The sequence below is a fragment of the Pithys albifrons genome, chromosome 1 (genome assembly GCF_047495875.1).
Source record: "Pithys albifrons albifrons isolate INPA30051 chromosome 1, PitAlb_v1, whole genome shotgun sequence".
Classification (NCBI taxonomy): Eukaryota; Metazoa; Chordata; class Aves; order Passeriformes; family Thamnophilidae; genus Pithys; species Pithys albifrons.
Window position 1 is genome coordinate 8,301,795 of NC_092458.1, and position 22,602 is coordinate 8,324,396.

At 42.9% G+C, this 22,602-nt stretch overlaps 1 protein-coding gene across 3 annotated transcripts in view; it reads left to right on the forward strand.

The window, feature by feature from the left end:
* Positions 1-4,582: 4,582 nt before the first annotated feature.
* SCML2 (Scm polycomb group protein like 2) overlaps positions 4,583-22,602 on the forward strand; it is a 73,687-nt gene continuing 55,667 nt past the window's right edge. For 2 of the 3 annotated variants that reach the window (XM_071569464.1, XM_071569473.1), the window contains exons 1-2: positions 4,583-4,654; positions 18,109-18,216. In XM_071569464.1, coding sequence (XP_071425565.1) covers positions 18,195-18,216 — 22 coding nt within the window. In that variant the 5' untranslated portion in view covers positions 4,583-4,654; positions 18,109-18,194. Of the gene's footprint in view, positions 4,655-18,108; positions 18,217-22,602 lie in introns of those variants that run through there. The other variant, XM_071569482.1, reaches the window with a different exon arrangement.

Genomic DNA, 22,602 nt, shown 5'->3' on the forward strand with positions numbered 1-22,602 from the left:
GTCCCCTCTGTGCCCGAGGGCCACTCTGTGCCAGCTCTGACCGATGGTGCCCAGCTCTTCTTGAAGAGTCCGAGGTTAGAGTCTGCACAAACACCCAGCCACTCTTCTCCCCTATCCTTACCATTTTATTTTCTAATCTTGCTTTGTTTTAAACCTGACCCATCCTTGATCCATCCACTATGGAACCAAAGAGCAAATTCGTCCTTTTCTCTTTGCAGCAGTCTTTCATATGTCTGATACACATTCACATCAGTACTGCATAGACATATATGTATGTTATTTCTTCCACTTTCACCCTTCAACCTTTTTTTTTGTTCCTTCTAAGTCATGTTTTATAAATATATAATCAGACAGTTCTTTTCTGCTGTCTTTGTAAGTGACATGTTTACTGAAGCTAGACAGACCGTGGCTACTGAGTTTTCCTAGAGCCACGTAAATCAGGCTGTTTCACAAGGAGTCTGTGCTTCTTTTTCTGTATTGTTTTATGTGGTTTGACTTTCTCACTGCAGCTGACATTTGTCCCCTTTGTATAGATTGTGACACATAAACCAGAACTTTTTCTTCTTTTTTTGTTACATAATTGCAGCTTTTTCACTGCAGAACCCCCAGTAGTTGCCCCTTTCCCCTTTGTGTAGCTGATCATACCTGCCTCTGCCCAGTAGCGTGCACTTATCCCTCTTCAATAGAACCCTCCTGTTTCCAGACCAAATCACTGGTGTGCGAAAATCCTTCTAAATCCTACATCTGTCCTCCAGCATGCTAAAGCCTCCCAGTTTGGTACAATCTCCAGTTATGTAAACATGTCTTCTGAACCATTGCTGAGTTGATTAACATCCTTCTGGCAATGAACTGCTTGTAAAGCTTCCTAAATAACTTCTACATTATTTTTACTATTTACTGAAAGAATATCATGTGAAACCATGTCAAAAATCTTACTAAAGGGACACCCAACATGACCTTCATTATTTTTCCTCCTTTTACTTTGTTGCAGGAGAGATTAGATTTGACATCTTTTGTTCTTGACAAAGCTGTGTTGGCTCCTACTTGTTGTGTTACAACTGCTTAAGGATTGCTTGTTTACTTGCTCCAGTATCTTTTCTGGGCACTGAGATTACATAAATTGGTATGTAATTTCCTATCTCCTTTCCTTTCAATAATACTGTTTGTTCTTTTCTGTCCTGTAAATATTTCTTCACTGTAAATTATCAACAAGAACCACTAATAACAGAGATTTCATCGTCCAGTCCCTTAAATCCAGCTGATGGGAAAGTAGAAAATCTTGTTTGATTATTGTCTCACTTTGTCTTTTGATAGTCAAATCTGAAATCTATTTGTTCTGTCCATTATGAAAAATGCCTCATATATACACATACAGATGTATAAAAATACTGAGAAATTTGGCTTTCTCACTGCTGGATGTTAAAAACTTTCAAGTTCTGCTTGATACTGGCATAATCATTTGCTTGATTCTTTTCCATTTCTGGTAATGTACTTAAAATTATTTCATGTTAGCCCAAATATCCCTTGCTATTTTTCTTTCCTTTTTTTTGCTGCTTTTTCTGACTTTATCCCTGCATGATCACGATACACTTTTGTAACTTCTCCAAGTATCCTGACCCAGCTTCTTTTTTGTGAATGCTTCATTCCTGAGGGTCAGAGAGAGTTGTGACAGCCAGGCTGATCTTTTACTCTTCCCCTCACCTCTTCTGCACAGATAGCTCACTTACACTCTTAATGTTATTTCTTTGAGGAACTCCCAGTTCTTTTAAACATATTTTTTTGCCTGCATCAACCACCCAGAACATCATATTGACACATTGTAGTAGTTCATTGGAACCTACTTCCATGAAATTTCTTGGTTTTGTTTTGATGTTGTTGCTTCTTTCTAAAATCACAGAATCTCCCTGCAAAAACCTGTGAAGCCATACATGTATGTGCACATATACACATATATGTACACATACATACACACACATATGTAAACATACATAGTTATGTATACATGCATACACATGTGCTTCTCTTTGTAAAGAACATTGAGAACTTAAAAAATGCCTGGTTTTTCTGACCCAAGCAATTCAGTTTAGTACCTACAAAAGAAAATGAAAGATGATGGGTGAGCCACCAGAAAACAAGCTCATCATTCTGCTGGAAAACAGAAGCAGTTGGGATTTCTTACTCCTTTTCTAATAATCCTGTGAATAAATTTGTTTGCTTTACTTCAGTTGTAGCTTGAGGTGAAGGACACATGTGAAGGCATTATAGATGCTTTTGAGAGTGTTAAAAGTTTTCTTCTGTTCTGCTCTTTTTATTGGTGATATATCTGTGATTTTGCAGACATTTATTGGTACATCAATTGTTTATTCTATTTCACAGCATCAGGGGTCTGATATTGTTAGCTGGGCTTCCTGATTTCAGCCTCCTGGGGAAGTTTTGAGCAGGTACAGGACTGCCCCAGTTCATATTTGACAGGTTCTGCAACAACAGCTGTAGAAACCAAGGACAAGGTGCTCCACTGGCTCCCAAGGAAGAGATTCCTCAGATATTCTATCTAGCACTGGCTTGGGTTTAAAGAGTATCTTTAAAATATGTTTTTGTTTCCTCTGTGTCTCAGAGGGAGTTACTCTTTGACATTTGGCACATTTCTGTATCTGCCTCTATGATTAACATCATCTCTTATTTTCCTTCAAAAGTTCAATATGACAGAGAGGGGAAAATATTTCAAAGTAAGCACCGTTCATCTGCACTGGGGATGAGGATAAGATACTTTGCTATAAGATTTTCTGTAAGCATATTTCACTATAAGTTTTTCTCTTGTGTATTTTAAACATTTGGATTACAATAGTTTTACTTGTTTCTCTCATGCTGTTGAAATATTAAATATTTATAATTACAGCAAGGGCTCATTTTGCTTATTTCTAAAGAACCATTTACTGCTTATGGGAGTACTTACCATAAATTGTTAGTAGTAACGTGCAGTATATGCCGAATACTAAAGAGGGCCACATGAATTTCACTTTCATACGGAAGAGTTAGAGGAAGGTTGAGCATATATTTGGGGTTTCTTTTTCGTGGATTTGAAGTTTCTCCGTTCATTAAAAGAACTCTCAGAATTGCATTCTCATGACCTTAGATTAATTTAAAAGTTCACTTTCAAGTCATGTTAAATAGTGAAGACGAAGCTTGGGCACAACCTCCCCGTAAGGTTGGTAGTATTTAAGTTGTCATTTTACCAGTTGTACTTATGCCTACATACCTCTCGGGGTCTGAATTAAAATACCCAAAGTTTACACAATGGGAATGCACCCTCCCAAAAAGCTAAGGAAGCACTTTTTTGGCTATCGCACAGCTTTTCTAGGCATGGAACTCTGCAAAATAAAAGTGTACAATTTCTGGCTATCGCACAGTTTTTCTAGGCATGGATCTCTGCAAAATAAAAGTGTAAAATTCCCCAAGTGGATAGCACCGATTTTAGCGCGCACTGCACACGCAGTGACGGATCACACTCTCAATGTCGCGATCCCTTGGTGTTCCCTCCGGTGTTCCCGGCGGTGACGCTCCCGGGCCGCCTCGGGCTTCCCTCAGAACCCGCCGCCACCGATCCCTCACACCGGAGTCTCCCACACAAACACCTGCCACGGCGTTATTTCCCCCCTCACAGGGCGGTCCCGCTCCTCGGGCACAGGAGCCCTCGCCGACCTCGACCGCCGTGTCGGCGCCTCACCGATCCCGCTCGCTGCGCCGCAGGTGCGTGTCCCCTTCCCGATGCCCGCTCCCGGTACTCGCTGCCTGCTGCGCATTGCCCATTGCCCGCTCCCCGCCCTCCCCTGCCCGGTGCCCATTGCCCGCTCCTAGTACCCGCTCCTCACTGCCCAGTGTCTTCTCCCCGCTCCCGGTGCCCGCTCCCCATTGCCCGCTCCCTCCCTGCCCGCTCCCCACTGCCCCGTGCCGCTCCCGGTGCCGGCTCCTCACTGCCCGGTACCCATTGCCCGCTCCCCCTCTGCCCACTCTCCCTCCGCCCGCTCCCCGGTCCCCACTGCCCGATGCCCTCTCCTCTCTCCCAGTGCCCTCTTCCCGCTCCCACTGCCCTCTCCCCGCTCCCAGAGTCCGTTCCCCATTGCCCGGCGCCCGATGCCCGCTCCCCGTGCCCGCTGCCCACTTCCCGCTCCCGGTGCCGGCTCCTCACTGCCCACTGCCCATTACTCGCTCCCGCTGCCCTCTCCCCACTGCCCATTGCCCGCTCCCGGTGCCCTCTCCCCGCTCCCAGTGCCCGCTCGTCCCCTGCCTGCTCCCGCTCCCGGTGTCCGCTCCTCCCCTGCCCGCTCTCCACTGCCCGGTGCCTGCTCCCCGCTCCCGGTGCCCACTCTCCCACTGCCCGCTGCCCGGTCCCGCTCGTCACTGCCCGGTGCCCGCTCTCCCCCTGCCCGCTCCCCCCTGCCCTGTGCCGGCTCTCCCCCTGCCCGCGCCCGCTCCCCCTCCCGGTGTCCGGCGGCGCGGGCCGGGCCGCGGCGGGCGGAAGGGGGTCGGTCGGCGGGGGGAGGCCCCGCGCCCCCGGTGCCGCTGCCGGGCATGCGCGGTGCCCCCGGAACATGGCGGCGGCGTGAGGCGCGCGACGGCAGCGGCGGCTTGACAGGAGGCGCGTCCCGCCCGCCCGGTGAGTGGCGGCGGCGCCTCCCGCTGCCCGCGGGGTGGGAGAGAAACAGGGAGGAGAGGCGCCGGTCGCACCCCCGCCCATGGGTCGCACCGCGACCTCCGCCCGCCGTGGCCACGCCGGGCTCCGCGGTCGCGGGCGCCCCTCCCCGCCAGCCCCGCCGCGCTGCAGGCGGCACCGGCTCCGGCCGGGGCTGCTCCGGGCTCCGGCGCCGCGTCCTGGCCTTTCGGCGCTGCCCACTGCCCTCCTCGGCGGGTCCCGCCGCCCCCTGCCCGCAGGAACCCGCCGGTGGCCGGGGCAGGAGCCGCTGCCCGGGCGAGGGGAGCGGGCGGCGCTGCCTCCCGGCACCAACAAAGCGCCTCCCCCGGGACAGCGGGAGCCCTGGCGAGCACGGGAGGTGACGGAGCCGCCGCCGCGGGGCCGCCGGCGTTTGACAGGAGCGCGGCAGGACACGCCTTCCCTGGCCGGGGCGGCCCCGCAGCCTCCCCCGCCGCGGCGGCTCCGCGCCCTCCGGCCGGGGCGAGAGGGTCTGCACCGGTCCCGTCCCAGCCCCGCCGCGGCGGCTCCGCGCCCTCCGACCGGGGCGGTGGGAGCTGCGCTGGTCCTGTCCCAGCCCCGCCGCGGCGGCTCCGCGCCCTCCGACCGGGGCGGTGGGAGCTGTGCCGGTCCCGTCCCGGCCCCGCCGCGGCGGCTCCGCGCCCTCCGACCGGGGCGGTGGGAGCTGTGCCGGTCCCGGCCCGGCCCCGCCGCGGCGCCCGGAGCTGGCGAGGTGCTGGGAAACGGATGCCAACTGGGAGAGCTGGATACGCGTTAAACACGACATAATTGGGAGCGCACCTGTGTTTGGTGAGGGGGTCGGGGGTGCCGCGTGGAGACAGCGCAGTGGCGGTGCTGGGAATGCGGCGGGGGACACTTGTCGGGGTGCGATGCGCTGCGCTGAGGGTCTCCCCCCGTTTGCTACACAGTTAAACTGCGTGTCTGGCAAATATCGATTAACGACTTCAGGAGGGTGTCCTGCACGGGGAGTCATATTTTGGATGGTCCAAAGAAAGTAGTTTAATTATGGAAAATTCTGTGCTTCCGCTGTTGTGCATCATCGTTGTCTTTACTTGTTGCAACAACCTACAGAACACATTACAGTGCTGTAGTAATTAAATCAACATCCAAATTAAATTTTATGCTCAGTTGTTCTTTAGGAGTGGATACACACTCTTAAGTGTTACTGTAATTTAAGTCTCTCCCTACAGTTATTTTCTGTTTCTCACTGATTATTTAGGCTGCAGGAGATAGCAAAAAATAATTCTGAAACCTTAAAAAGGTTTAGAAGGGTGAAATACTGATATCTTAGTGAGTTCTACTTATATAAACCGCACTTGCAACTGCTGCATAGTCTAGCTATTGTAGTTGTGGTGATTAAAACTTAAAATATGTAGATACGAGAGTAGGTTTTCAGAGTGTGATGTTTCTGACTTGTGAACAGCTCTTCAAGTTTGACTCGTTACGAATCTTTTATTATTCAGACTACCAGTCTTAAACTTCAGGATTTTTAAAGCATTCCTGCTCTTTGGAAATGGCAGAGAAAAGCAGCTGCTGAGGCTCGGGGTCAGTGACAACTGCAGTCTGGTGCAGGTGGGAAAGGAATGGCAGGAAGGCATTCGCTGTGTCACAGTTGCGTTTTAAGCTGTCATGTAACGTTATGGAATAAATAGGCAAGTGAAGGCTTTGGAATGTACCAGTTTTCCACGGGCCACCAGCAAGTGCTGTTCAGTCTGCAGCAACCCACAGCCCACGTGAGTGGTCACACTGGTTGGTGTGTCCAGGGAAATTACTTGTACAAGCCAGGCTGAACACTTGGGGACAGGGGAAGCTGTTTTTTTCCCTTAGGGTACCATAAAATGTAAGTACTATTTAAGGATGCTATTACTTGAATTGATGTAAAGAAAAAGCACACTGGGAACACTTCTGTTAGTACTTTATTTTGGGAAGTTTCACAGTAATGCAAGGGGGAGGCAGCAGGAAACAGTGTATGTGAAACTGAGGTAGAGACCGGGAAGTGCTTATATGGCTTTTAACTTTAACATGGTCTGGTCTTGAATATGAAGGTAGTGTTTGCTGCTTTTGTTTGAAACTCAGCTGTGGAGTTGGTGCTCTGGTTTGCTATTTGGTGTAAATAGGTGTGATCTTTTAGGTTGCTTGGTATTTAAAACAATAATGTTCAGATTCAGTGAAAACAAATGCCTGCTTTCCATGATGTGTTATAGGGGCACACCAATTAGAAGCCATATAGGTATGCAATCATAACTTAATTAGATTGTGCTTAACATTTGGACATATGTAAGTTTTGATCTTGAGGTAGGAAGTTTAGGGCACAAGCAACTGCAGTCCTTCAAAATATTTTTCCTTAGACTTTATATGTTCTTACTTTGAATGTGCAGATGCTTTTTTTCGTTTTCTCTTTGCTGGGACTGCCCTTGGTGCTTCCAGATAGTGTGCTCTTGTGAGGCAGAGGAATTGTTTTCTGGAGTAGCTGCTCCAAAAGAGTTCAAAAGAACCATTTTGCTGGTGTGAAATTTGTAGTATTGAGAAAGTATTAATTCCATTATCTGTCTAAAATTCATTCTAAAACAATGGTGCAGCTTTGATTAGGAATGTGAAAAAATGCAAAGCAAACGTAGCTGCTCCTGCCCATTGTGCATGGGTGTCTTTCATCGTCTTCTTCATATTCCAGTGGGATTGTGAGCTGTGAGTGAGTCCTCTCTGCTCCCTTTACTGAGTGAATTTACAGGGAGAAATTAAGCCCTCAGCAATTATCCCCTGATATTAAATGTTGTCACTAACAGGAAATGCCACTTGTCATTAGCTGTCCAGGACACTGATGGTGGCTTTCTTATTTGTCTCTATACACCTACCTCAAACAACTGTGAGTGAAATACATAGTTATTTTTGTATGTTTTAAGTTAATCTTTCGAAATACCATTTGACAGTCTACTGTGATATTTTCTAATTGTAGATATAGAACAAATTACAGGTAGGACCAGGAAACTGCTTCAAGGAGTCTACACAAGGGAGGTTGTTAACTGACTTTGTGACCTCCGCATCTGCAGGGCATTTAAAGTTCTGTTCATTCCCCTGTGAAAGAAATAGCCTTAGGCACCCAGGCTTAGTGCCAATTGCTTCTTCCAGAGATTAAAATCTTAAATGTGAAGGACTATACCGTTTGTGTTCTTTAAAATGTAAGACATGCAACAAAAGTTGCTCAGATCTCTGAGATTTTTCTAGCACGTGGAAAGAGCCAGAAAAGCCCCTGTAAGTTGTTAAGTCTTACTAGAGCAATGTGTGAATATGAAGCAATGGGAATGTTAAATGGAAAATTATTTTTTCTTGAATGTTGCAGGTGTTTTCATTATATGCAGTAGTCCTCATATTTTTTCTAATCCTTCTGATTTGCATTTTGGCTCAATGTAATTTGAAGTCTTAGAACATTTGTTAACATTCTAATTCAATTTGGTGAATAATTCTTTTTGATTGAGATTAGTGTTTTCTGTATATGAGGATGCTTTACCTAAGACAATTTATACAGCTTCTTTGAAGAATTCTTTTAAGGTCTAAGTGTTTGGTAATTCAGTGGTAGGAAGATTTAATTATATGCAGTTAAGTTTAGTTTTGCATTGTAACAATGACTGATAATGGTGTGTGTGAACAGCTTTACTTATGATGTCTGAGTGGAGTGTCCATTCATTTGTTTGAGGTGAAGCCTCTAAAAAGTGAGAGAGTTGAGTCCCTAAGTGAGCTGTAGTTTTTTTGAGTGTGTTCTGTGTAAGTGCTGGTTTTGTACCTTCATGCACCTGCCAGCTGATGACCTGCGAGGGCTGAGGGTGTTCCAGCTCCTGCCGCCTCTTGCTCCCACTGCGGTGCTGGCCATGGAGCAGCAGGGCTGCCTGTCCCTCCTGGGAGCAGCAGCAGATGATTTGGTGAGGGACCAGATCAGTCCCGGAGTGTTTGTGTGAACTCCCCACACGGCTTAAAACTTGTATTCTGTATCTGTGATCTCCAAGTATATTATTGTCTCTTGGGATGGGAAGGGTGGCTTCGAGTACCTGAGTCAACAGTGATCAGGCTCCGCTTTTATCTGCAGCAGGGATAGACACAAAGAGTAACTGGTGCATAAATGGTGATGACCCTCAGAGGTGCTTTTATCTCTTCCTTGTTAGTCTTCTGCTTTGTGAAAGGGGACCAAGTTCTGGAGGAAAGTCAGGAGCTGCTTCACAACCATTCAGAAAGCAGCAGCTGCCTTTATCAGCCACCTTATCTCTTTTATTTGGGCTTGCTCTGGTAATTTCTTTTGTATACAATGGACATTCGGCACAGGTATACAGAACTAAACCATTTGTAGGAGAAGGGATATAATGTGTTATACCATTAGCACTGTGTGTAAGCAGGGATATAATGTGTGTTTACCCTTAGGAACTCTCCTCCCAAGTTCCCTGTCCCAAAAAGTAATAGCTCTAGTTTCTATGTCGTTGAGATAGGACCAGAAATTTATTATTTTCTTATCCAGGATCTAAATGAAGTGTACACTTCTTTGTGGTGTTAAGTTGCGTGTCTCTTTTAATTCAACAGAGTAGATTCAAGACTGGTTCTTAGTTCTGGACTTCAACTGAGGCACCTGCTTTGTGGGTAGTGGCTGATCAGTTTGGATCCAAATTAGTTCAATACCTAGTGTGTGCTTACTGTGGTTCTTCTATGTGCTCTCTTCCTGCTTTTCTGAATTACTTGCAGAGCTAATATCAAAATCTGTCTGAAATACTAAACCTTTAACAGAATTTTAATGTGCATTCATTTGTTTTAGCAGGGTGATAACTTTTCTGCTCCACAGGGAAGATCTTGTCTATATTTCTTATGTCCAAATTAATCCTAAAGTACATTTTCTTTTTTGGCTTTGTAAGAGTAATGTTGTATGCAGCTTATGCGTGAGCAGTGTTTTGAAATGATTTTTTTCTTTTTTAACCCATAAAGGCATGTATTCTCCCCATTTGTATGTTACCATCTAAACCCAAGTAAGATATTGCATTAAAGGTAGATGTGCTGTTTCAATAATTTGATTCCAGGCCTTCAGATTCACAAATCAAGTGAAATTCTATTTAAGATACCAAGGGAATTCAGTCTTTTCATAAAAGGGATGAACTTCTTTGATGGAAATCTATCTAAGTTGCCTTCTCAAGGTAATACGATATTCCTTTTAGTGTAGGGCAAAGATGAAGTTGAGCCTTTCATCCTGTGTATCATACATTAGTTCAGGGAGCAGCTGAAGTTTATAAAACCTGTAAGAGAGCAGCACCATTTTAATGAGGTGCATACCTAAAATGAAGCATGTACCATTATTTATGTGCTGTGTGGAATCTATCAGAGGTTAATGTAGGAAGGTTCAGTGCAATTCTTGGGGCACTTTTAAAAGCCCACTTAAAAAAGAACAGTTTGTAAAAGTGAGTCTTGTGCATAGGGGAATGGGAAAGGGTATCAGAGCTGCTAAATTTCGTGGAACTCTTTATTATCACTATTGTTTGTCAGGAGCTCAGAGATTAAAAGGGCTGCAGCCTGTTTGATGGCACCTCCCCTTCCAAATCTCCTGTGTGTGTACTGGAGGGCTATAAAGAGGCAGACACTGGTTTTCTGGGAAGGTCAGACATTAAAACTGTTTTTAATCCCAGAATGAGCAGTGTTATAGTTAGATGGAAAGCTTTGAGTGTGGCGTGTAATCTTCTTTCACCTTGTTGTAGGTAAATACTGCCTAGTCTGAATATTCCCTGGTGCTCAGTGGTGTAAGCACTGGGTGGAAGAGGAAGGGGGGGATTGCCTACAAAGGGTGATGTCCTAAAGTGGCAGAAAGGGAAGTGCTTTGCTTCTGTCTTGGGCTGGAGCCACATGCAACCAGTGACCACTGTGCCGTCTTGCTGAGGAAGAGTTGGAGAAGGTTGTCCTTTTACTGCTTGCTTCACTTGTGGGTTTTTTTTAATAATTCGAAAGTTGTCATGGGAAATGGAAAGAGAGAGATTTGCTGTGGATGCGCCTGGTGCTTTTGTCTTCTTCCATTTTTGAAGAGTGAAGCAAATAGTGCAGCTGAGTATTTGCAGCTGTCTAGTCCTTTGAGCATTTAGGAGTTGTCGTGTCTTTTATGACCTGTTAGTGCTTTGTTAGCTGCAGAAATGTCTAGCAGCACTGAATGGTGCTCAGGAATGGCACATGGTGTGATTCTCAGGGTTGTCCTGTGCAGGGCCAGGGGCTGAACTTAGATGATCCTGGTCAGTCCCTTCCAACTCATGAGATTCTATGATTCTATGATAAAGTTTGTCCAAATAGATGGACAAACATTTTGGTTGGCATCTGCATGAAGATCTGCTGTGCAATGGGGCTGAAGAAGCCTTTCCTTCACAGCTGTCGGCATCAGCAACAGGTGAGCCCAGTGCAGGGATGTGTGTGTGCCTGGAGACTGCAAGCAGCATTATGGGGTTTACTTTCTTCAGAAACATTCCCTGGAAAGGGAAACTATTAGGAAATTGCTTAAGGGTTTATTTGGTTATGGTTGGTTTAGTTTTGTTCCCTGACTGGACACCAGTACTTGGGATCATTGTAGTTTACTCCATTATGTAAGGCAGGGGAACACTGGAGTGTTGCAGCAGTGGGGAAATGTGGTGAGCTGTGTCTTTGTCACTATACCGTGGCATGGAGTCCCAGCCAGCATTATGTTTTTCAGATTCTCAGGTGGGGAGAGAGAGGCAGATACTTTATGCACTGGGAGAGGATGGCAGCAGAAGTGTATGTTGCTGCTGGCATTGAGTACAAGCAGGGGGAGACAAACATATTGTTCTGAAACAACTTCACCTGGGGTGCTGGCAGCAGTTGGATCCCATGCAGAAATGTCCCAAGGCTGTTCTCCATGCCTTCAATAACAAAAATAAATTGTGCGTGCTGTTTGACTTCCACAGATTTCTGCATTAGTCTAAAAGTGTTTGTGTTTCTCTGTATAATCCGTTGTGAATAAAAGATCTGGATCACAGAGATGAATTTGCAGACTATGCACTTTGTGGATGCAGCTCTATTGGATCATATCTAAATGAAGCTTCCACAATTCCTTTTCCAGTTTGGAGGCAATGTAGAATGGCGGAAGCCAAAGTTGCCTAAAAGGGTGAAAAATCCTTCTTCTGGCATCCCACCTCTGCTTGTCTTCCTCCCCCTTGTCCCCTTATGTGTGCCCAGTCTGCTGCTGGTGGTCCTACTTGTCTGCTAAAGACCAGTGCAGAAAAGCTGTGTGGGAATCTTTACCATCTGAGCATCTCTTGCTGTGTTTGCCACAGCAGTTTCTTTTATCCCTTACCTGCTGTATTTACACTGTGCTAAAGGTGTGCTCAGTGCCCTGCAGAATGAGCACTCTGAGATCTGCCTTCTGTGTCAAGGGAGGCAGAGCTGAAGTCAGAGGAGATGGATGTGTCTGGGTGTAGAGAGAATTTCATGCAGGTACTTCATGCTCTCTTATCCAGTGCTAATCATACAGATTTGTTGGGGCTTTTTTTGTGCATAGTTTAATTAGTTTGCTTTATGAAGGAAAATTGAGTTGGGCATTTGGACAAAGCCAGGTTGAATATGATGGGGAATGTTTTCAGGAAGAGCACGCCAGGCTTGAAGGGGGAAGTGGAAAACAGCACAGAGGTTTCAGTGTGCTGAATTCACCAAAATGTTTAAACAAATTGTCCAAGTCTTGTGCTGCTGTAAATAAGTACTAGTAAACTACTAAAACTGGAAGGTTTGCTTAAGATAGAAATGTAAGCTGCATTTTAAAAATTTATTTGAATATAACATTAAAATACCCTTTCATGTGGGAAGACTGGCATTTTAGGAATACTTAAAGCTGTTAATGGCCAGTCAGCTGCTTTGCTGAACTGCTGACTTCACACATACCATTTCCTTTTTCAGGTTTTTACAACCCCACATCTTCTGACTTTTAAAGCAGGATGGGGAGGGAGGGAAGGAGGAGTAAAGCTCTTTTTATTTTTTACTGGTAGCCATAGAGCAGCTCTGAACTGCAATTTTTAAAATTACTGTCAATTTAGTAAATGTTAAGTCTACGTGACAAAAATTGTTTCTGTTGTGTGTTGATACGAGCTGTGCTTTTTAATTTGGAGGCCTCATTTGTCTAATGTTCTCTTTTACAAGTATTATTTCTTGTTTCAGGATTTTTTGTACAAGTCTTTGGTCTAAACCTTGTTAGTCTTTTTAAAATACACAGTGCTTTACTCTGTACTGAATAACACACTTAATAGGGTTTGAGAGTTTAGAGAGATTGTTGTAGTCTTGAAATGTGTGACTTACTGTAATTACAGTTGCTCATATTCTAAAGCAGGTCATAAACTTACCTGGGGAGAGAGCAGAACATTTACAGGCAATATTTTACTGCTGACAGCTTAAAAGTTTGTTTATGCTGATCACTTCATAAACAGTGAGCACTGCACTGCTGGTGACTTTCTGAGCGTTTCTTTAAGTGCAGAAAATTTTTTCTTGAGGTAAAAGCCAATGACATTACAAAAATATATTTGTAAAACACTAAGCACCCACTCTCTTCCTTTAGAAACTTAAGAAATACTCAAGCTTAGTTTTTGTAATGATATATATGGTTAGCTAATATTTGTGTTCTGAAAGCCCTTAATTTGACAAAGTCTCTCTGTCCTTGCTCTGTTTTTATTGACTAGAAGAGGTGTTCAGATATATCAGTTTATTAGAAGTTCTGCTGTATGAAAACATGAAAGTTTAATTTCCTTTCCTTGAAAGAATCTTTATATATATATATATATACACAAAGAATGTGAACTAAAAGGGATTCCAGCTTGGATCAAATTTCTTGTTAGAACACTGACTGATGATATATTTGTGTGCATAAATGAAAGAAGATCTGATCTTTATTGTTTTGAAATCATATATGTGTAATGTTAAATGATACTGAATTTACAACTACAAAGCTTGTGTTACATTTTGCAAAGTTCTGATATGTTTTTGTAATTTTCTGTCCTTTAGCCTTTGAGATCTTACTCTTCTGTAAAGATGCTGCAGTGTGCTCTGAGGTGTAAAGTGATTATTGATATTACAGAAATAAGGAAGAATAGGCCATTTTGTCTTAAAATGTACTACATGAGTTTACATGCTGGGTAACTTGGAAAGTAAATTTTCAAGTACTGAAAATTTGGAAGTATTGTATTTTATTAAAAACCTCCCTTAAAGTCTTACTGTCTTTGTTTGCCTCTTTTCAGCCCCTTAAAGACTTGTGAAAATGGTATGAAGCAGAGTTTTTATTTAAGAGACAGCAGGTAAATAGATGATTAGGTTTAAGAAAAAGGTATTTTAGAGTCATGAAGGATAACTTTGAAGTAATGCAGTTAAATCACACTTGTTTTGGGAATCGACTGGTGCCTGTAGAGTCATAGAATAGATTGGGTTGGAAAAGACCTCCGAGATCATCAAGTCCAACCCTCGGTCCAACTCCATGATTTACCAGATCATGGCACTCAGTGTCACGGCCAATCTCAGTTTAAAAACCTTCAGGGATGGTGAATCCACCACCTCTCTGGGCAGCCCATTCCAATGCCTGATTACTCTCTCGGGAAAGAATTTTTTTCTGATCTCCAACTTCAATTTCCCCTGGCAGAGCTTGAGCCCATCGTGTCCCCTTGTCCTGTTGCTGACATGTTACCCACGTGTAGAAGCTGGAGCGGGAACTGCGTCTGCTGGGCTGTGTCAGTCCAGGGAAAGGCTGCACAGGTCCTTTTCTTGCAGGGCTCTCAGCAGTAACATTAACAAATTAAGAACTTAAACGATGCTTCAAAGTGGATGTTTTGTTAGATTCCTGCTCTGTGCTGTGTACCTGTATCAAGAATAGCTGGAATCCTTATCCAGCTGAGACTGCCCATTGATGACTGTCCCTTCCACAGGGGAGGACACCAGCGATAAGGTGATGAGGTCTGAGTTACTGCATTTGTACCAGTGGGAGGGTCAAAAAAGTGAATGGGCTCTGACATTGGTGTCTCTTGTCTTACCTCTCGAAAGGAGATGCAGCCATTGACAGGAAAACCTGAATCTTTTTGGTAGGGAATAAACCCACCATTTCCTGGTTCCTTAGGCTTCTTTTAAATGTTGTGTTTGTATCTGTAATTCTGTGCTGTGTGTTTTTATGAGCAGACACGCTGTCAAGATAAACTTGCACTCGGAAGCCCTAAATATGCAGGATTTTTTTCAGGACTTTCAGCTTATTTGAGTGCCTGGCTTACAGTGAAAAGGGAAGTGGAGATGCATGGCAGGCAACACAGAGCAAGTTTGATGTTTTCTGTGGAATATTATCTTCTCTGAAATGCAGCAATACATGTCCTTTGATTAATTCTTTTAAAACAAAAAGACCAAAGTTAGGCAGCAAAAATGTTTCTCATCCTGTTTTCTGACACCTGGTATTATGTACTAGCAATGCAGAGAGCACGAAGGTTTAGGCTTCTCTGCTAATATTCTGCTTTCTGACAAAAGTCTTGCACAGTGGGAGGTGGCTGAGAGAAGTGATTTGGGGATTAACAATAAAAACTTGAGTAAGGAATTAAAGGCAGACGAATGCTTTCCAGCTGATTTTTTAAAAAGTAACTGATGTAAGGGACGTTAGTCAGAGAAAGACTAAAACTCAGTTTATAGAATGGATTGAGATGTGATGTAAATAATGCACTTCATAAATGTGGAGATCCTTTGAATGCTCTTTGGATTGAACATATTTTGAGGATGAATCCAGTATTATCCTGGGTTTATGCATTTTTTTTCCATTTGCTTTTTCAGTTTCCTTAATTTACAGCAGATGGTTTCTCAGTGGATTCTGTACTGACAGTCCCTAAATGTTTTGGCCGTTTTCTGTCTGTGACTGACAACCTCTGTGCTTAGCTTAGTCTTTATAACTTAGGTTCCCATTCTGCTCCTTTTTACAGCTTAACACCATTGTGCCTCAGCCCTGCCATTGCATTTTTGTTTGCTCATATATTCCTGACCTTGTTTTATTTTCCCCGTCATTTCTAGAAGCTGCTGGATTAGTTTCTTACACTCATCTTTCTCACTCGGCTTGTTTGCCAAGGTGCATGTGCAAGAATGCCGTGAGTCCTTGCTGTGTAATGTAGCCAGATTGTCCCCTGGAGGTGCTTCCCCTGTATTTGCTGATGGTTTTCTCTTCTCTTCTCTTCTGTGGTGGGTGTGCTGTGGGTTGAGCAAGGCTGGTGAGGGTGAGTGTGACATAAGAGGACTTTGTTCTGGTTAGCAAAGGACGTAACTACCTTGCTTGGGGTTTGCCACTTAATTGTGTGAGGTGATGGAAAGTTGTTCCTCAGTCTGCCCCTGCAAAAGAAATTACACTTTGTTTCAGGCTGACCCTGCTCTGTGTTGGAGGTAACTGGTTTTCATTTTGCTTTAGTTCAGCAGCGTGTAGTGGTTGTTGATAAGAGGCTCAGAAATAGCGTTCATGGATGTTTTCTGTGACAAACAGCACAATGAAGGCTCTAATTTTATAGCAGCTCTAAATGGAATACTTAGGGGTAACAGAGTTTTAAGTAGCACCTCTTCAAAACAGCAATATATTGTGTTCCTGCATTGGGTTTGCCTCATTTCAAAAAGCACTTTCAGAACTTTCAGTTGTCTTATATTTTAACAGGCTGGTGGGCATGCTGTAAAACAGCCTATCTGGTACAACACAAGCTCATGAAAAGCTGGAATCCTTTTTATGTTCTGACAGACGCTCCGGTTGTGCTAAACTTGATGACTATCACTGCAGGGTTGGAATCTTTATTACTGCACCAAGTGCAATCTGGTACTTGGAACAAAAAGATAAAAACCATTCACTGTTTTAAAGTAATCCGTAAAAACAGTTACTTTGACTCTGCATCACCTTTCATGATTTATTACTTGCTGTGGAAAAGCTTTGAATTTTTGGGGGAGTCTATGAAAGTATCAAGTATTTCAGATTTATTTGATGTCTTAAAGGGATTTCTGTTCTTAATCCTGATGATCACTTATGCTATGGACACTATTGTGCAGTAAAACCTGCTTATTTTATGGCAGTATTCAGTTTTATTTATAACTACTTTCAAGTCTCAATCTGGAGAATTTTTGTAGTAAGTGTCTGGTGTGTTCACACACAACACACATGCTAAATGAATTCCTCAGTCCCTGGCATTTTAGCAGAACATACTTAATTAGTTTTAGCTGTGAGACTTGCACTGTGTAAAGTTTTCACCGTGCAGTCCATCAGCATAGTATGCAAGTTCCTTGAAATTTCACTCTAAAGTCACAGTTTCAGGACAACACTCAGCTGTATGATGCCTCTCTTGTTATATGTAATATTTATGTGTATTTTATTTTTTTAGCATGTGAGTTGAAGATTCAAGAAATTCCAAATACGTAACCTGGTTTTCAACTATTATTTCTTATGTAACACTGCAAAGATGTATCTTCTAAAAATGTTACCTGTGAGAAAATTAATCTTGGGAAAAGTATGCACATAGTTAAAATTCTAAAAAAAAAAAATCTCAAGCTTTTGATGATGTCAGCTCATGGGTGTTCCTTGAAAGGAAACTATCCAAGAACCTAATTCAGAAATCTGGATGTATTTTTACCGATTATTACTTGAAAAGATAACTGAATAGAATAATAAACTTGCTGGGTTTGTCGCTTTGAGGCTTCAGGTTACTTTGACTTGAATTGAACACAGTCAAAGTTCAAAAAACTGGATGCTGAAGTAGAAGAATCACAGTAACACACACAAAAAAATAAAGTTTCTTATTGCTGTTTTACTCTAGTTTAACTAATCTGTCCCTTCTGGTTTCTAAACCCTACAAGAATGTGGCTCACAGCTTTTATCTACTGTTAACATTCCCCTAGCAAGTTCTCTGTACTCTGTTACAACTCAAACTGGGCAGGGGTATCAGTGAGAACTTGGGCCTTTGTGTAAATTTTTTAGGTAAGTGCTTTGTTCCCTCTTCAGCTGTCGTTGTGCAGGATACTGAATTTTACCCAAAGATGTTTAAGGTGATGGTTGTTTAACTCTGTGCAAGTGAAGCAGGATGAGTAAGTTACATAAGTAATTTCTTCCCCTTTTCAGTAATGTTTCTGGGGAGGAGGGGGGGCAGGAATAATGTACATTTTATATCTTTATTAAAAACCCACAGAAAATGCAGATCATAGAATGAAATGAAAAGTTTGTATTTGGTACCTTTGCTCCTTGTATATAACCATTGTTTACATGTTGCACTTTGCACACAGTTTGTTAAACATTTGCAACTTAAAACCAGCAAGATAATTAGACACCAATACAAAAAAAAAATCATCCTTTCCAAAAAAAGGAAACCCAAGCACCAACAACCACCTCTCCCCTAACTTGTTGTGTTACTGCTCCACAGGAAACTGTCGTGCTGAAAGGAAGAATTAACTGGCCTTTCAACTTCAGCCTTTTTATTGTGAGAAGGGAGATCACAGAAGTGTTACCATGGGGAGAACAGTAGTGAAAGGTAAGGCCTGGTAGCTTTAATACAAGAGAAGGAAAACGCAGAACCTGCTAAATTCTCTTTTTGAAACTGTTGGGATATTAGTTGACAATTACTTTACTGTGAGATTAAAAAGAGTTTTTGATATGTTCTGAGTACAGGTAAGTTCAAACTTCGCCTTGTTATACAATATGTGTGCTAAATTTGGCTGTCCTGAAGTTCTGCAGGTTCAACCAAAGGCATTCTGTCCTGTGAGAGCCTTGAAATGATTATTCTGCTCTGGAATTGAAGAATGTGTCTAAATGTGCTATTAATTAAATCATAGGGTTTTATTCTGTAACTGCATATAATTTAGCAGGACAGTAACTGAGTAGTACAAGGAAACAAATTTTGTCCCGATGATTGGCATTAGCAGCTGTTTCATGAAGAGAGAGTGAACATTTAAAAAGAAATTCATCCAGAAATACGCAGTGTACCTCAAAGGTGTGATTTCTGTTGTGTCATGTCTGCAGATATTAATTGTGAGGTATGTGCTAAAATAGAGTGAGACTTAATAAGAAACAAGTGTTTGGGCTGGTGAAACAAAGAGAATGTGAAGAGGGAAAGACCCACTGTCTGAAACCAGGTTGCTGCTGCTTTCAGAGCTGTCAGAATGGTCATCCTCCCCCATAAAAGGCTGCAAACACTTTTGTACTTTTCTTGAGCTTTCCTCCTTCAGTCCAAGCTGCTTTATGTGCTTGTGTGTTCCCTTGGTAAACAATTGTCTTTTGCTATAGTAGATTTTTTGTAATGCCAAGAATCATCCATTCAATTGTTGCACCAAGAGTTTATGGGGGAAGTCTGTTCCCTTCTCTTGTAGGCTTTCTGAATGACTGTTGTCTAAATATACTCAAAGAGACTCCCTGTTCCGGGCAGATAAGATAAGATTCCCGCTAGGGAAGCACAAAAAGAAAGGAAAGGAGAATCATAGAATTCATGGGGTTGGAAAAGACCTCCGAGATCATCAAGTCCAACCCTTGGTCCAATTTCTGTCCATTTACCAGATCAGGGCACTCAGTGGCACGTCCAATCTCAATTTAAAAACCTCCAGGGATGGTGAATACACCTCCTGTCTCGGCAGGCCACTCCAATGCCTGATCACTCTCTCTGGAAAGAATTTCTTTCTGATATCCAGTTTATATTTCCCTGGCAGAGCTTGAGCCCGTGCCCCCTTGTCCTGTTGCTGAGTGCCTGGGAGAAGAGACCAACCCCACCTGGCTAGAACTTCCCTTCAGGTAGTTATAGATAGTGATGAGGTCACCTCTAAGCCTCGTCTTCTCCAGAACTTTCATATTCACTCTGTCTTTATATCCTCAACTGTGTGCACTGAGGCTTGGTCGAGGTCTGCTGAGAAGAGCTCACAGCCCTGTGTGGTAGAGAGTGTGAAGGTGGCCCCTTCCTGAGCAAGTCTTGGCTTGTCTTAGGAAATTCCATCTGAAGGTGAGTAACTGTGTGGCACAGGAAGAGCAAAGGTTTCAGCCATCCACAGGTATTCTCATCCATCTGAGGGGGGCAAGGGGTTTCTTTGAGACAAGTGACTTCATCACTCTCTGTAACTACCTGAAGGGAAGTTCTGGCCAGGTGGGGGCTGGTCTCTTCTCCCAGGCACTCAGCAACAGGACAAGGGGGCACGGGCTTAAGCTCTGCCAGGGGAAATTTTAAGTTGGAGATCAGAAAAAAATTCTTTCTAGAGAGAGTGATCAGGCATTGGAATGGGCTGCCAGGAGAGGTGGTGGATTCCCCATCCCTGGAGGTTTTTAAACTGAGGTTGGACGTGGCGCTGAGTGCCATGATCTGGTAAAGGGACTGGAGTTGGACCAAGGGTTGGACTTGATGATCTCAGAGGTCTTTTCCAACCCAACTGATTCTATGATTCTGTGATTCTAAGTGATATTCTGCCAGGTTTTGAACACCCAGCATCAGAGTTGAAGACTTTAACGGTGCTGATGTATAACTACAGAAATCTTGAAACACGACTGTGGGCTGACTGCCTTTTCCCCACATTGCAACAAGCAAATAGAAGATAGCACAGTTATGCCGCCTCATGTAGCACTCTGGCTGTTACCATCAAGAAATGGGATGCATGCCATCACTCAGATAAAGCAATCATCTTGTTTGTTGAAAGGTTAACTTCTAGAAAGAAGTGTTGCAGAATTTCAAAGCATCTCAGGCTAGAAGCTGGAATTCAACATGGGAGTTTGCAAGAGGAAATACACAGTGATCACCACTATTACCTTTACCAGAGCTTTACCACCTTTACCACTGCTGTCTCTGATTTTTTTTTTTTGTTATTCAGAAGTCAGTTGAGATAGCTTTGTCTTAGTCTTCTTTGTGTCCAATTTCTTGCATGATAGATGTGGTTGCTCTTGCCTGTTTTCTGTTGAGTAATCTTATCAGCAGAATTCTGTGGTACAGATAGGGTGGGAGTTATGTAAACACATGGAGTTTTGAATTGCTAAGCAGAAAGCACTGTGGTAAATAATCTTTAATCTTGGTTTGTATCTAAAGTTTTAGCTTATGAAGTGCACTGTATCAAAAAATTAGTTGGTAAACAATGCAATATGTTGCTTTTGTGATTTAGTATATGCTCTACTTTAATCTGGCTTCCTAGAGGAAGGCAATCTTTCATGGGATATTTAGCCTGTAGGTGCTATAAGCTAAATATATATAGTTATGTAATAAATATATGAACTCTGTGTACTTTCGTGTATTACTTTATTTCTAAAACTTCCTTTGAAATTGGTATCCCATTCTGTGTTGTGTTTTGTTGTTTGTTTTTTTTTAAAGAAAGCTGAGAAGCATTTGATTAAGTCCACAGTTAGCAGCATTTCATTGTAACTCTTGTTTGGGCAAACGATCTAAAACATACTCTGTTTTACATTGGAAAGTAAACTGAAACTTGTCTCTTCAAAAATGAACTTTGTGACCAGAAGAAGATAGATAATGAAGTAAACTGACCTATTTTTTTTTTGTCACCATGAGCTTCAAGACTTTGGAGCTAATAAGTGTCCTCTGTTTTGAATGTATATGTAAAGTTCCCGTTACCACGTCCATTTTTCAGGTTTTCAAGGAATTAGTCCTTCAGTGTGACTAGGAGATGAATGTGGAAGGAGGTGAAAACAAAATATTCTTTGTACCTGTAGAAGTATTTCCCTCTTTTATAGTCTGATTTTTGAGGTTTGACCTCGCAGTTTGACCAAGCTGAGGATCCTGTTCTTAGAGAGTCATCTTCAGCCCAGTGACTTGATCTTTTTTTCCCCCGTGATCTTTGAAAACTAAAATTACTAGAATTTAGAATATCAAAATTTCAAGTGTAGATTGGCATGCATTAAAAAACAAATAAAAAATGGGTTTATATTTATAAAATTGGATTTTAATAAAGTCTTATTTTCTTCCTGGTTGTTTTTGAAAATAAACAATGTTTTTTTTATCCCCCCTAACTAGTGACATTGGAAAAGGCATCATAGCAATTGTGAAGTACAGAGTGGGGGAAAGTTTTCTGGGATGGTAATAATTCCAGGATGTCGTATGTGGAATCAGATTGGTAATTCTTACTGCTAGTAGCTTTTCATCTGCTTAGACAAAACACTCTGGCTTTGTGATGGTATTCCCAGCTTCCCGTTGAAGGTTGGAATGCATAAAAGCAAGGGGAGGTTTTGAAAGCAATCTTGGTTTCATTCAGACTTATTTTTGGATGCTTCTGCATGTGCTGGATGGGATTTACTTAAGCATTTTAAAGAGCAAATTTCTGGCCATCAAAAACAAATGATAGTAACAGTGCCTTGTGTTTACCCTAAATGAAAATGCCTCCACCTCAAATGAAATAGATGCTTAAATTCCTATTGAGAAATCAACTTCTCATTAATATAATGTAGCTTTCTAATGGCTGATAAGAACATAAAGTTGCCAAGAGTGTTTTGTTTCAGCTTTCATATTTGCTGTGTTATTTTTGAGATAGGCACTGAACCTACGTGGTACAGAGTATAAATAACACGTGTGGTGATTGTCAGCAAGAGCAGCACATGTGGTGTCCAGGCTGCAGTTTTTCACATTCTTCCACCTGTTCTTGATGTCTCTCATCATGAAAGGCTGTCGTCTTGTTTGAAATCTGGCTCTGTTGGGTAGATATTCTTTCATAACTCTGTCCTTTCAAGCTTTGGGTGTTCACGGAAAGCAGTTATTAGTTCTCTTATTTCAGAGGAGTCCCACATAAGAGACTTACTGATTTCCTCTTTGGAAATAGGTGGATTGGGAAGTTATTTATTCTCTAAGCTGACAGCCTGATGTCTGTGATAGTTTCATGACTGTTTTTGGGAAAACCTGACTAAGCTTGTAGAACATGACTAAAGGCTCTGCTGTCAATTGCACCCT